Below are 14659 nucleotides of genomic sequence, written 5' to 3'. Positions count from 1 at the left end.
TCAGGGGTGCGGAGCCTGGGAGGCACGCGGGGGCCGGGCCGGGCCGGAGGTGGGCGCACAGCCGCCGCCAGGCTCGTAACTCAGTCACCACCGCACCGCGCCCAAGCAGCTGCTGCTGCTGCCGCCGCCGCCATGAGTTCTTTTTTTTTTTTTTTTTTTTTTTTTTTTTTTTTTTTTTTTTTTTTTTTGAGATGGAGTTTCACTCGTTACCCAGCCTGGAGTGAGTGCAATGGTGCAATCTCAGCTCACTGCAACCTCTGCATCCTGAGTTCAAGAGATTCTCCTGCCTCAGCCTCCCAAGTAGCTGGGACTACAGGCATGCGCTACTATGCCTGGCTAATTTTGTATTTTTAGTAGAGACGGGGCTTCTCCATGTTGGTTAGGCTGATCTTGAACTCCCAATCTCAGGTGATCTGCCCGCCTTGGCCTCCCAAAGTGCTGAGATTACAGGCATGAGCCACTGTGCCTGGCCTCAAGGAGCTGTTTTTAGTATGCTCCAAACTATAAGAACAATGTCTAAAGAGCTAAAGAAAGGTCGAAAAATAGTATCTCATCAAATAGAGAATATTAATAAAGAAATAGAAAGTATATTTCAAAAATAATTGAAAAATTCAGTAGAGGAGCTCAACAGCAGATCTTATCAGCAGAAGAAAGAGTCAGCAAACTTTAGGATAGATTAATTGTAATCATCCAGTCTGAGGAACAGAAAGGAAAAAGAATAACACAAAATTAGAAACCTGTGAGAGACCACCAATGTACTAAGATACATGTAAAGGAAGTCCCAGGTGTAGGAGAGAAAGGAGGAAGAAAGAATATTTGAAGAAATGGCGACCAAAAGTTCCCAAAACTAGATGAAAAACATGAATCTACACATCTAAGACACTCAATGAACTCCAAGTAGAATAAACTCTGAGAGCCACACCCAGACACATCAAAACCAGACTTTCAAAATGCAAAGACAAAGTAAATCTGATGAAAGCAGTAAGAGAGAAACAACTTGTCACACGTTATGGACTAAATATTTGTCCCTTCCAAAACTCATGTTGAAGTTTAATCCCCAATTTGGCAGAATCAGGAGGGAGGAGGTAACTGAGTCGTGAGGGCTCTGCCCTCATGAATGGATCAATCCAATCCATTCGTGAATTAATAGGTGACCACAAGAGGGGACCTGGTGGCTTTCTACGAAGAAGAAGGGAGACTGAGCTAGCACAGTAGCCTGCTCAGCGTCCTGATCGTGTGACGCCCTGTACCAACTCAGGACTCTGCAGAGTCCCCAACAGCAGGAAGACCCTCATCTGACGCTGCCCCTCAACCTTGAACTTCTCAGCCTGCATACCGGTAAGAAATAAATTCCTTTTCTTTATAAATTACCCAGTTTCAGGTATTCTGGGATAAGCAACAGAAAATAGGCAATGATCCTCAATAATATTAACAACTCATTTCTCATCTGAGACTATGAAGGCCAAGAAGCAATGGGATGACATATTCAAAGTCATAGAAGAAAAAAGTCTATCAACCAAGAATTCTATATTCAGAAAATCTATCCTTCAAAACTAAAGGAGAAACCAATACATTCCCAAACAAAAAACAAAGAGAATTTTTGCTAACAACCCTTCCCTAGAAGTTCTAAATAAAGTGCCTTAGGCAAAAATGAAAGGGCACTAGACAGTGACTTGTATCCAAATGAAGAAACAGAGGATCAGTAAAGGCAATTATTTAGTAAATATGAACTACAGAACAAATATTTGGGTATGTAACATTTATTTTCTCCTATTTTTTTAAAAACCTGTATAAAGCAATAATTATAAATCTGTGTTAATAAACACACAACATATAAAGATATAATTTTCATGACAACAGCACAAAGGAGGGAAAGAGAAGAAAACAATAAAGAGAGTGTTTGAAAATTAAATTGGTATTAATTCAACTAGATTGATGTAAATTAAGATTTTAACATTAATTTGAATAATTAAATTAATATTAATTTGATCTTAAATATTTTATATTAATTTTCAGAGCAAACACTGGGAAAGTAACTCAAAAAATAATCAGGAAAGAATGAGAGGATGTTATTACTGACCCTACAGACATAAAAATTACAATGAGTATACAAAAATACTATAAATAATTACATGCCAACACATTAGGTAATCTAGGTGACATGAACAAATTCCTATGAAGACACAGATTACTGAAACTGACTCAAGAAGAACTAGAAAATTTGAATATGTCCATAACAATTAAAGAAAGTGAGTAATTTAAAACCTCATAAAGAAAAGTCCAAGGTCAGATGGCTTCCATTTTCAATAGCTTCACTTCAAATGTTTAAGGAAGAACTAACACCATTCCTTCACAGTCTTCCAAAAAAAGAGAGAGAACACTCTTCAGTTAATTTGATGTGACGGTTAATACTGAGTGTCAACCTGATTGGATGGAAGGATACAAGGTACTGATCCTGGGAGTGTCAGTGAGGGTGTTGCCAAAGGAGATTCACATTTGAGTCAGTGGACTGGGGGAGGCAGGCCCACCCTCAACCTATGTGGGCACCAGCTAATCAGCTTCCGGCACGGCCAGAGTAAAAGCAGGCAGAAGGACATGAAAAGTGGTTTAGTCTTCAGGCCTCCATGCTTCTCCCATGCTGGATGCTTCACCCACTCCGAGTTCTTCAGCTTTGGGACTCCGCTTTTGCTCCTCAGAGCCTGCTGTGGGCCCTTACCTTGTGACCATGTGAGCGGATACTCCTTATAAACTCCCCTTTATGTATACATCTATCATATTCGTGCTGCCCTTCTAGAGAACCCTAACGCATTTCACCAGTTATGTATTACTATAATACCAAATCTAAAGATATCCAAAGATTGAGAAATATCCTTTATAAATATGGACATAAAAATTCTCAACAAAACACTAAGATATTGAATCCAGAAACATATAAAAAGAATTATTCGGCATGGTCAAGTCAGACTTATCCCAGGAATATAAGATTAGTTCAAATATAAAAAGTAACCAAGGAGATACCCTACGTTCGCAGGATACAGGATGCTTTGCACTGGTCTTCATGTCCTCCCCGAACGTATATGCTGAGGTTCTGATCCCAGTGTGACAGCACAAGGAGGTGAAGCCTTTGGGGGTAATTAGGTCATGAAGATGGCATCCATGGCAGTGGGATTCGTGTCCACACGAAAGAGATCCCAGAACACCCCCTTGCCCATCTGCCACATGAGGATACCGTGGGAGGATGCCCCCCCGTGAACCAGGAAGTCAGCCCCCACCGGACACCCCATCTGCGGGAGCCCCCAGAGCCATGAGAAATGAATGTTTGCTGTTTAAGCCGCCCACTCGATGTGATTGTTGTGATGGCAGCTTGAACAAGAGAAGAACTGGCAGTGGGAAGTAGGGGCACTGCTGTGACAAAGTCCTGAAAATGCAGAAGCAGCTTTGGATCTGGGTGATGTGTTGAGGCTGACAGTTTTCAGGTGTGTCCTGGAACGAGCCTCCTTTGCCATGAGTGGATTTTTAAAAGTGCTTGTTGTGTTGAGAGATCAGAGAGAAGACAGGAGAGCTGCAGACAAAGCCATGTCTCTTAGAGGACTGCCTGGCAGTCATGCACGGCAGGCTGGGAGGATGCAGGTGGAAAGGCCATTCCGGGCAGCCCGGGAAAGGAGGAACGTGTTGTCAGAGGGACAATGGAGAAGGGGCCGTGCTCCTCACAGAGTGGTGAGGACCCTGGCTGAAGGCATTCATGCTCTGGGCTGCTGTGGGAGGTAGAGCTTGGGTGATGACACTGGAAACAGTGTCCCTCAGTGGCAGCGGGCCTCACCGACAGCTGGCTGGAGCATGAGACGGGCAGAGGAGCCACTGGGCCTGTCCGGGGCTGCTCCTTCATCACCCTGCGCAGCCTGAGCCGTGCCCTCATGCACAAGGCAGGGCTGCTGGACGTCCACCTCGAGGCTGGTGCTGGCCATTTAGAAAGCGGGCTGCATGCAACAAAAGACCGATCACAGAAACACCTTAGGATACGGACAGATTAGAATCCCGACAGGTGCAGGCGAGGGAGGCGCTGGAGAATCGGAGGAACGGACCAGCCATCCTGCAGCTGTCCTGGCCCGCCAGGCCCCCCCTCGAGGACGGCTCCATGTCCACGCGCTCTCCTTCCGCCGAGGTGGTCCCTCTGGTTGTGCCCCCACCTCCTGGGAATGTCCAGCCAGACAGAGCACAAGTCCCATGGAGGGTGAGCACTGTGCGTGACTCCAGCACACCCACCTGTGCTCACCAGATGTGAGCCAGACATTCTCCCTCCTCAACCCCTACAGCACACATCTGCCTGGAGGCTGGGTGGGGGGCAGATCTCAGCTCCTCTCAGCAAGAAGGAAAGCCTTCGGGCTCCAAGGGCCCAGGGTGGGAGTTACAACAAGACAGGCAAGCACAGGGAGGCCGCAGGCAGAGTGGGCAAGGAGGAGGCAGAGCCCAGCTCCTGACCTGCGCCGGCAAGCACAGCCACGGCCCCAGTGCAGCTCCCCCAGATGCCACCTCCGCCAGGACCCACGCAGCCAGCCTCGGATTTCTGTGTTTCAGTCCATATTGTTTGGGGATTTCTTTTCCTTCTAAGGAATTCTAACAATGTTTTATGTACATTTTTTTTCTTGCTTTTTGCTTTTGACATGCAGCTCCGTAAGTCAGAAGATTCTTGCCAGGAAATGAATCCATAGTCATTTTCATGACAGCAAATTGCATGCCAACGAGTGACATTTAAATGCTGAATTTTAAAGGCTTGTCAGAAAAAAGGGAAATGTATTTTTTTAAAAATTAATACATGAGAGAGCGATGTGTCTGCCCATCAAATAATGCCGCCTGTAGTAGACAAGAATGGTAAAAACAAGTGCGCGTATTTTGTTCTGTAAAGTACAGATCTCTGTGGAAGAAGAAGGTTGTAAAATTTACTCCCATTTACCTCCTTCATGTGCAAGCCTCCAAAGGCCACGCAAGCAGCTGTCTGTCAACGAATCCAAAAATGGTACCTCCAAGAAGTGACCTTGATGAAGATGACAGACAGAAGCATACGATCAACTCTGTTTCAAGTGCAGTTACCAGGATGGAATCATTCTGGAATCCTGAAAAACCTCCCTACCCAAACACTACCCAAAACTCAGGAAAACACCAGGATTTGCGATTCTTTCCTGAAGACATGGTGTTTCCTGGACTCCCAAGTGCTAGCCACTATTGAGGCTTTCTTAACAGGGCTAAAAATCTGAAAAGCCCAGAGAGAAAATGAGGTGGGGCCACAAGGTGGTAAGCATGTGTCTGTATAGCTACACATGTGTGCAGGAACACATCTTTATGTGCACTGCATGTGTGTGGGGGTGTCTAAATGTGATCATGTGAATGCATGTGCAGGTGTGTATGCATGTGTGTGGGTGTCTACACATGAGCATATGAATGTGTGCAGGTGTGTGTATGGGTGTCCACACATAAGCATGTGTGTGCAGGTGTGTGTGCATGTGTGTTTCTACATGTGGGCACATCAGTGCATGTGCAGGTGAGTAGCAGGTGTGTGGGTGGCTACATGTGATCATGTGTGTGTGCATCTGTGTTTGCATGTGTCTATATGTGAGTACTTCAGTGTGCAGGTGTGTGGGGTGTCTACACATGAGCATATGAGTGCACATGCAGGTGTCTCTAGGTGTGTGGGCATCTACATGTGAGCACATGAGTGCATGTGCAGGTATGTATGCATGTGTGTCTGCATATGAGTGTGTGTGCAGGTGTGTCCAGGTGTGTGTCTATACCTGAGCACGAGTGTATGTGCAGGTGTGTGTGTATGTGTGAGGCATCTACATTTGAGCACGTGTCTGCATGTGTGGGGTGTCTACATGTGAGCATGTGAATGTGTGTGGTGTGTGTGCATGTGTGTCTAGATGTGAGCATGTGAATGCATGTGCAAGTGTGTGTGCATCTGTGTCTACATATAAGCATGTGACTGCATATGCAATTGTGTGTGCATGTGTGTAAGAACTACACATGAGCATGTGAATGCATGTGCAGGTCTATGTGTATGTGTGCAGCTATGTTTGCATGTGTCTACATGTAAGCATGTGAGTGCATGTGCAGGTGTGTGCACATGAGTGTCTACACGAGCATGTGAGTGCATGTGCAGGTATGTGCATATGTGTGTGGGTGTCTACACATAAGCATGTGAATACATGTGCAGGTGTTTGTGGATGTATGTCTACATGTGAGCATGTGAATGAGTGCAGGTGTGTGGGGAGTGTGTCTACATGTGAGTATATGTGGGTATCTACATGTGGGCATGTGTGTGTACAGATGTGTGGGTGTCTACATGTGGACATGTGTGTGTGCAGTTGTGTACAGGTTTGTGGGTGTCTACATGAGCACATGAATGTGTGCAGGTGTGTGGGTGTCTACATGTGAGCATGTATGTGTGCAGGTGTGTGTGCAGATGCATGTGCATGTGTGTGGGTACCTACACATGAGCATGTGCATGCATGTGCAGGTGTATGTGCAGGTGTGTTTATGTGTGTGGTTGTCTACACATGAGCATGTGAGTGCGTGTGCAGGTATGTGGGTGTCTACATGTGAGCATGTGTGTGTGCAAGTGTGTATGCATATGTGTGGATATCTACATGTAAGCTTGTGAACGTGTGTGCAGGTGTGTGGGTATCTACATGTGGGCATGTGAGTGTGTGTGCAGGCATGTGGGCATCTACACATGAGCATGTGCATGCATGTGCAGGTCTGTGTACAGGTGCGTATGTGTGTGGGTGTCTACATGTGAGCATGTGTGTGTGCAGGTGTATGTGCAAGTTTGTGCATGTGTGGGTGTCTACAAATGCGCATGTGAGTGCGTTTGCAGGTGTGTGTGCACATGTGTGGGCATCTACACACGAGCCTGTGAACATGTGTGCAGGTATGTATGCCTTCACTGCACATTCACCTTTCAAAAGCCTGCATCCCAGACTGGGTGCAGGAGCAGGGCTGAGACACACCAATGGCCCCAGCAACCAAAGGGGCCTCCAGCCACAGGTCATCCCGGGGTTTGCTGGAAATGCCCAGCCCAGGACACACTCCACAGTTGTGTCAGAGCCAGCTGGGAATGTGCCTGCAATTCTGTCTCCACAATGCAGAAGATGACTTTTCACTGTCTAGAGTCTGACAGCCCAGGACACAGCCCCTGGGGATGGAGCTGGGCAGGAGGCTCCAGCCTTCCAGGCCATGGGCAGTTCTGACATAACTGGGCAGATGCTCAGCCAGAGCCTGAGCAAGAATGGAAATGCAGGGCTGCCTGGGAGCCCCGTCTCTACATGGGGCTTCCTGGGACCCCCAGAATCCACGCAGGGCTGCCTGGGACACCCCCCTTCCCCACACAGAGCTGCCTGGTACCCCCATCTCCACACAGGGCTACCTGGGACCCCTCTTCCCACGTGGGTCCGCCTAGAACCTCTTCAGCCCCACGCGGGGCTGCTTGGGACTCCCATTCTCCATGGAGGGCTGCCTTGGACCCCGTCTCCATAAAGATGTTCTTATCCTCAAGAGCAGGTACCAGAAATGTGGACATAGTAAAAGGTTGCCTCAGGCTCACAGAGAGTGTCAAGGCAGTGAGGATTCCCAGAGCCCTCCAAGGGAGATGGGGTTGAGCAGAGTCATAGGGGAAGGCACTGGCCACGCTTGGGATGCAGCCCTTTCCAGATTCAGAGTCTGGTTTAGGCTCAGGGTCATCGGATGAAGCCCCGACTGGAGCTCAGCATGAGGAAGGTGAAGCCAGAAATGGTGTGGAGGGAAGGTTGGACACGAAAAGAGGCTCCCAATGAGCAGATTCCAAAGTTAAAATCTCTGTTTAAAACTCTGAATGTTGCTTTTCCTGTCTGGCTCTCTCTTCCTCCCTAATCCCATGGAGTGCAGGCGGAGGGTGGGGAGAAGATGACCAGCAGGCACCAGCACAGTGACAGCTGCATGCATTCCTAGAGCAGGGTCGCACTTAGGCTCGGGGGGATTCTGAAAGCACCACACCCATCTCACTGAAAGACCCCCGGCCTCCACTAGCACATCCAGCCATCACCTTGGCAAAAGCTGGCCCATCTGTGTGCTCTTTAAATAAGAAGGTGGATAAGAAAGTGGCTTTTTTCCCTCTTCTCAAGAGAGAATAAAGTGAAGGGTGAAAAACAGAGTAAGGCTCACAAGCCAAGCAAACTCAGAAAATGTAACAGTAGAACATTCACACAACCTTCCTTCAATATGACTGACTGCACAGATGTTCCTGCATTGGCAGCATTATGTCTGTGCCATCTATGCTGACACCTGTATCCACCTGCCCTGCCAGCCTTGCACTGGGCTGTGCACAGTACCCCACTGCCAAATGATAGAGCCATCTGGAGGAGCTGGGCCCAAGCCGCCCTGGAGGCCCCTGCGGTGTGCGTCAGGAAGTGGCCCCGCACTGTGGAAGCCCCGTGGTATGCGTCAGGAAGTGGCCCCGCACCGTGGAGGCCCCCGTGGTATGCGTCAGGAAGTGGCCCCGCACCGTGGAGGGCCCCGTGGTGTGCGTCAGGAAGTGGCCCCGCACCGTGGAGGCCCCCGTGGTGTGCGTCAGGAAGTGGCCTCGCACATGGAGGCCCCCATGGTGTGCGTCAGGAAGTGGCCCCGAACTATGGAGGCCCCCGTGGTGTGCGTCAGGAAGTGGCCTCGCACATGGAGGCCCCCATGGTGTGCATCAGGAAGTGGCCCTGCACCATGGAGGCTCCCAGGGTGTGTGTCAGGAAGGGGTCTCACACATGGAGGCCCCCGTGGTGTGCGTCAGGAAGGGGCCCCGCACCATGGAGGCCCCCGGGGTGTGCGTCAGGAAGGGGTCTCACACATGGAGGCCCCCGTGGTGTGCGTCAGGAAGGGGCTCCGCACCCTGGCCCACACCGCCACACACGCTCCTCTCTCTCAACCTGCAGTGTGGCTTTGTGGAGAGTCTCCCATGGACCATGGGGTTCAGGTGACTCGGGCTTTGTTTGTGGGAAGTTCTGTGTAACGAATGTCCAGGCACCCCCCAAAAGCAGACCGTGCAGCACTATACACCGCCCCTGCTGGGACCCCCTGAAGGAAAGAGGTGAAAAGAAACCCTCCCAGCGAGCAGAGCCTGAAGCAGTGCACCTGGCTGGTCATTTGGCCTGGAAGAAGTGACCAGATGTGTGATTATTTACCAATTAATGGGCTGTGGCCAATGGTTTGGCCAGATGGCCAGGAACTCGGACAGAACATGACTGGAAACACTGCTGACAAGGGGGTCTGGGAAGAGACACCTTAGACAGACGTCTGTGAAGTGGAAGAAAGTAGTAAGATATGAATGTCCCATGAGAATGTCCACCAAGGAGTGACCTCAGCAGAAGAGATTTTTTTTTTTTTTGAGATGGAGTCTTACCCTGTCGCCCAGGCTGGAGTGCAGTGGTATGATCTCGGCTCACTGTAACCTCTGCCTCCTGGGTTCAAGCAATTCTCCTGCCTCAGCCTCCTGAGTAGCTGTGACTGCAGGCACACAGTACCATACCTGGATAATTCTATATTTTTAGTAGAGACAAGGTTTCACTGTGTTGGCCAGGATGGTCTCGATCTCTGGACTTCATGATCTGCCTGCCTCCGCCTCCCAAAGTGTTGGGATTATAGGCGTGAGCCACTGCACCTGGCCCAGCAGAGGAGGATTTTAATAACCAAGTGGATAGAGCGACCCTTTCTGTGGACACCAGTCAGCCTCTTTCGCCAGCTCCCAGTGGGCCCATGAACAAAGTGGCCATGGTGACAGGGATGGAGGTGGCACCTGGGCTCCCACTCACCACGGCCAGCCCTGCTGTGGCCACCCCTGAGTTCCCAGTCAGCCACCACAAAGACCAACCCTGAGTCCCCAGCATGACGTCACTCCCTAGGTGATCAGCTAGCCACCAGGGGCAGATGGTTACGCGGGCAGCTTCCCTCTTGGAAGGGGCTGGGGCTGTCCCTGCTGAACTGGATGCTGACTCCAGATGTGATTTCCCTTCCCTGCGCACAGTGCTCCTGCCAGAACCACCATCCGTGGGCTCAGACGCCTCATCCATCACCATGGCTTCCACACAGCACTGCTTCTGACCAAGGGACCTCACTTCACAGCCAAAGAAGGGCAGCATTGGGCCTGTTCTTAGGGAAGTCCCGGGTCTTATCGTGTTGCCATATATAATTATTTTTGTTTTTGAGACAGTGTTTCACTCTTGTCACCCAGGCTGGAGTGCAGTGGCACGATCTTTGTTCACTGCAACCTCTGCCTCCTGGGTTCAAGCGATTCTCCTGCCTCAGCCTCCTAAATAGCTAGGATTACAAGTATGCGCCACCACACCCAGCTACTTTTGTATTTTAAGTAGAGACAGGGATTCACCGTGTTGGTCAGGCTGGTCTTGAGCTCCTGACCTCAGGTGATCCACCTGCCTTGGCCTCCCAATATTGGGATTACAGGCATGAGCTACTGCGCCTAGCCTATAATTTTTTAAATTATCTTCTTATCACCCCTATAGGAACCTCCTGTAACAAAAACTTCACAACGACGGCGACAGGCAGAGGCTAATTCTCTCCAGGCTGAGACACACGTGCACCGGACCCAGACAGGTCCAGGAACGCAGCCAACGCCCGCCCACCTTGTGCCAGGCCCAGCTACGGGAGGCTACTGCAGCCTTCCCACATCTCCTCCTGGGGACACAGGTGGCAGGAGACCTGAGCTCCTCTGAACCCAGGAACCATCCGTGAGCCCAGCGTGAGGCTCTGAGCCGCCCCTCCCATCACCTCACCCGCAGATTCCGTCCATTTCCAGCTCCTCGCCACCCAGGAGGAGAAGCAAAACCCACGTGAGTGCTCGAGATGGCAACCGCCACACCTCAGCCCACGCGCGCCCTACCTGTGCTGGAGAGCTTCTGCAAGGCAACTCGCAGGCGCTGCAGGGCCACGGGCGACACTTCGTAGCGGTAAAAGTCCATTGCTGGAACCTTCTGGCACCTTCCAAACACTCCATCTGTGAGAAGGGAAGCAGAGAAGACAGAACCAGACGTTTCATTTTCAGAGAGCAGGAAGGTGTCACACACGTCCTCGCGGTGTGTTCTGGTCATGTGCTGCGGTGAGGTTTTGGAGCATGGCTCACCAGAGGGCTGCCAGGGCCCAGACGCACCCAGAAAGTGCTGGTTTGTTACATCGAAACCGAGCTTCATGGAAAACACAAACGCCAAGTTGGAGAGAAAGGGCGCAGGAGTCCGGTGTGGCTGCAGTGTTTCCATTCCACTGTCCTCCCTGACCCCCAGGCCCTCCTTTGACGCAATTTCACTTTTTTTTTTTTTTTTTTTTTTTGTAAAACTTGCTTCTGACAATTCAGTGACAATGAAAAAAGTAAAGTCAATAACAGTCTGGGCCAGTTTTCCAGATGAAAACACAACCCCCGGGAAATATAAATACTAATCTGTAGAAGCTGCAAGGAGCGTGGAGACATCTCTCCCCGGCCACGTGGGAGGCCAGGGCGGCCTCCAGGGCTGCTTTCTGGCCGATGCTGGCGACCTGTGTGGTACTGATGGGGACTAATTTATTTAGCTCTATTCCTTTGGTCTGAAATGGCCGACTCTGCTCATCAACATCCTTTCCTACCACACCTTCTAATTAATTTAGACCCCAATTAGTGCTTATTTGGCGATTGTTCACTTTGAGACAAGCTTCCTGTGGGGGTTTCAAACATTCAAATTACCTTCTTTGGTGCACACAAAAGATGAATTCGGGCACTACAGTTCCACACAGGGCGGCCATCTGCGGCCTCGGCCGGGTGGAAGGGGACATTGTTCACCCTGGTTTCCTGGGGCAGCTTGGCTGAAGAAAGCCATTCAAATGCAACAAGTGTAATTATTAGAAACAACTGCTGAGCGCCGGTCCGACGCAGTAATTGCCGGTCTGATATTACATATATGCTCACGGCGGCCGGCCGGGTGATTAGCAGAAAATAACGAGTATTGCCAGCATCTTGCAGGTTTCTATGGGACTCTGCAAAGCCCCAAGAATGCAGGAGGCAGCCTGGCAGCTGCGCAGGCCAGCCGGCGGACAATGGCGAGGAGGAGACGCAGGCCGGCACGATTTCCCTCCGCGCAGCCCAGCCGCGCTGCCTCCTGTGTGAGCTGGACCCAGATGCGTGCGAGGCCACACAAAGGCAGAGCGCTCAGGGATGCCGGCAGAGGCCAGCTCCACCCGCGTCCGTGACGGACGGGCCGCACAGTGGGAACACAGGCAGGTGTGCCCACTCCTTTGCCTTCCTCAGACGCAAACCATTCTGTGCAAGTCGGGGTGGGAAGCGGGGGGAGGAGGGGGAAAGGGGCAAAGAGGGAAAAATATGGAATGACTGAAAACATACCTAATGTTTGTTATCTGCTTTTCAAATGAAAATGTCTTGAAAATGGAAAGGCAGCAAGCAGGAACTGGGTGGCTCGCTGAGATGGCCCAACCCCATGCTCACATCGGAGAACTCTCCTAGGTCTCGGGACCAAGGCCTCGGGGCCACAGAGCGGGGAGTAGGAAGAACCAGAAGCCATGTTCCCGGATCCCACGAGGCCACAGAGAGGGGAGGAGGAAGAACCAGAAGCCATGTTCCCGGACCCCAAGTCACTTGGCAGGTGAAATAAGGTAACCACTGGTCCTAATCCTAGCCCGGGGCCTGCAGGGTCTCCTGATCCCCGAGGGTCACGCAGGCTCAGAAGCCCAGGGCTCCGCTGCGCAGCAGGACCTGGAGCTGCCCCCACCCCAAAAGGAGGGTGCTCCTGGCCGGCCCCAGGGAGTGACAGTGCCCGGCCGCTCACAGCTCGCCCAGCCTCTGGTGCACACTGGAAAACGCACCCCAGGGTGGACGTGCATGGCCAGCTCAGGGCATGGCAGAGCCTGCTGGTCCCGGCCCCGCTTGGCCACTCCCGTGTCTGCACACAAGGCTTGGTGATTTGGTACCAAATACAACAGAAGCACACCTGTGGGCTGCCAACGCTTCCCAGCATGTGCTGAGAGTCACCGGCCCAGGAGACCCATGGAATCGCTCGGGCTTTCATAAAGAAAAACGGCCAAAAACAATTCCTGTATTGATAGGAAAGTCCCAAGCAAATCACATTTTGTTTTTTGCATACAATGTTATGTTTTCAGAACAACATATATTAGACTCTCTTGAAAACGTTCTTTTAAACATGTATTTAGAATATACAGAATATAATGCATAATATTGTTTGTGCTTCTAAAGTCAGTTTTAGCTGATATTTTTAATGACTTGACAATTGAGATAAAGTAACCATTGATTCTCTTTACTCGGCCTGTCCCTGCGCTGACTGCAGTGGACACAGACGCCATCCCGGTGCGCTGGTAATAGGTGTTGTCCTTACAGCAGTTTAGATTATAGCAAGATTGAGTGGAAAGTATGGATATTTTCCATGCATTCCCCACACACGCTACATGCTACGCGCTACACACACACACACACACAGCCTCCCTCTCACACACACACATAGAGCCTCCACACACACACACACACACACACACACAGCCTTCATCACACACACACACACACACACACAGCCTCCCTCTCACACACACATAGCCTCTCACACACAGCCTCTCACACACACACACATATAGAGCCTCCCCACACACACATACACACACAGCCTTCATCACACACACACACACACACACACACACACAGAGCCTCTGGCACACACACGCACAACCTACCCACACACACAAAGCCTTCCTCACACACACACACACACAGCCTCCCTCTCACACACACACAGCCTTCCTCACACACAGCCTCGTACACACACACAGCCTCCATCACACACAACACCTTCATCTCACACACACACACAGCCTCCTTCAAACACACACACACACACACACACACAGCCTCCCTCACAAGCACACACACATGCAGCCTACCCACACACACACACAGGCTTCGTCACACACACACACACAGCCTACCCACACACATACACAGCCTTCCTCACACACACACACACAGCTGTCCTCACACACACACACACAGCCGTCCTCACACACACACACACACAGCCTTACACACACACACACACACACACACACAGAGCCTACCCACACATACACACACACATCCTGCCGCATTATCAACCTCCCCCACCAAAGCAGCGTGTCTGTTAGAATCAACAAGCCCACACTGACACATCCTTGTCACCCGGAGTTCATGGTTTGTGCAGAGGCCACTCTGTTGTTTACCTTCTGTGTGTTTGGAAGAACATACAATCCCATGGCCCTACATGCCTGTGTGTTGCCTGCTCCCCCGTCCCCCACCCCGGCCATGGACCCCTGTTCTGTCTCCACAGTTTTCCTTGCCAGAGTGTCGCAGTTGGAATCACACAGTATGTGGCCTTCCCAGGCTGGCTTCTTTCACTCGGTAGCATGCATGGAAGGGCCTCCACGTGTTTCTGTGGCTGGTGGCTCCTTTCTCTGTGGCACTAAATGAAGCCCACTGCTTGCCTGCACCGTAGATCCTTCTCCACCAATGGAAGGGCGTCCCGGTCGCTTCCCAGCCTCGACAGTTATGAACAACCACCGGGATGGCGCTCCCGTCGCCCACGTCCTCACCAGTCACATCGGCATC

At 50.7% G+C, this 14659-nt stretch overlaps 1 protein-coding gene across 2 annotated transcripts in view; it reads right to left on the bottom strand.

The window, feature by feature from the left end:
* The window catches only part of PTPRN2 (protein tyrosine phosphatase receptor type N2), an 831505-nt gene that overhangs the window by 714716 nt on the left and 102130 nt on the right, over window positions 1-14659 (bottom strand). For both annotated transcript variants that reach the window (XM_032244877.1, XM_032244876.1), the window contains exon 2: window positions 10913-11026. In XM_032244877.1, coding sequence (XP_032100768.1) covers window positions 10913-11026 — 114 coding nt within the window. The remainder of the gene's footprint in view (window positions 1-10912; window positions 11027-14659) is intronic.

This window comes from Sapajus apella, unplaced genomic scaffold, assembly GCF_009761245.1.
Source record: "Sapajus apella isolate SASKATOON/1434 unplaced genomic scaffold, GSC_monkey_1.0 scaffold56, whole genome shotgun sequence".
Classification (NCBI taxonomy): Eukaryota; Metazoa; Chordata; class Mammalia; order Primates; family Cebidae; genus Sapajus; species Sapajus apella.
This window is presented reverse-complemented; position numbering and strand designations above follow the sequence as displayed.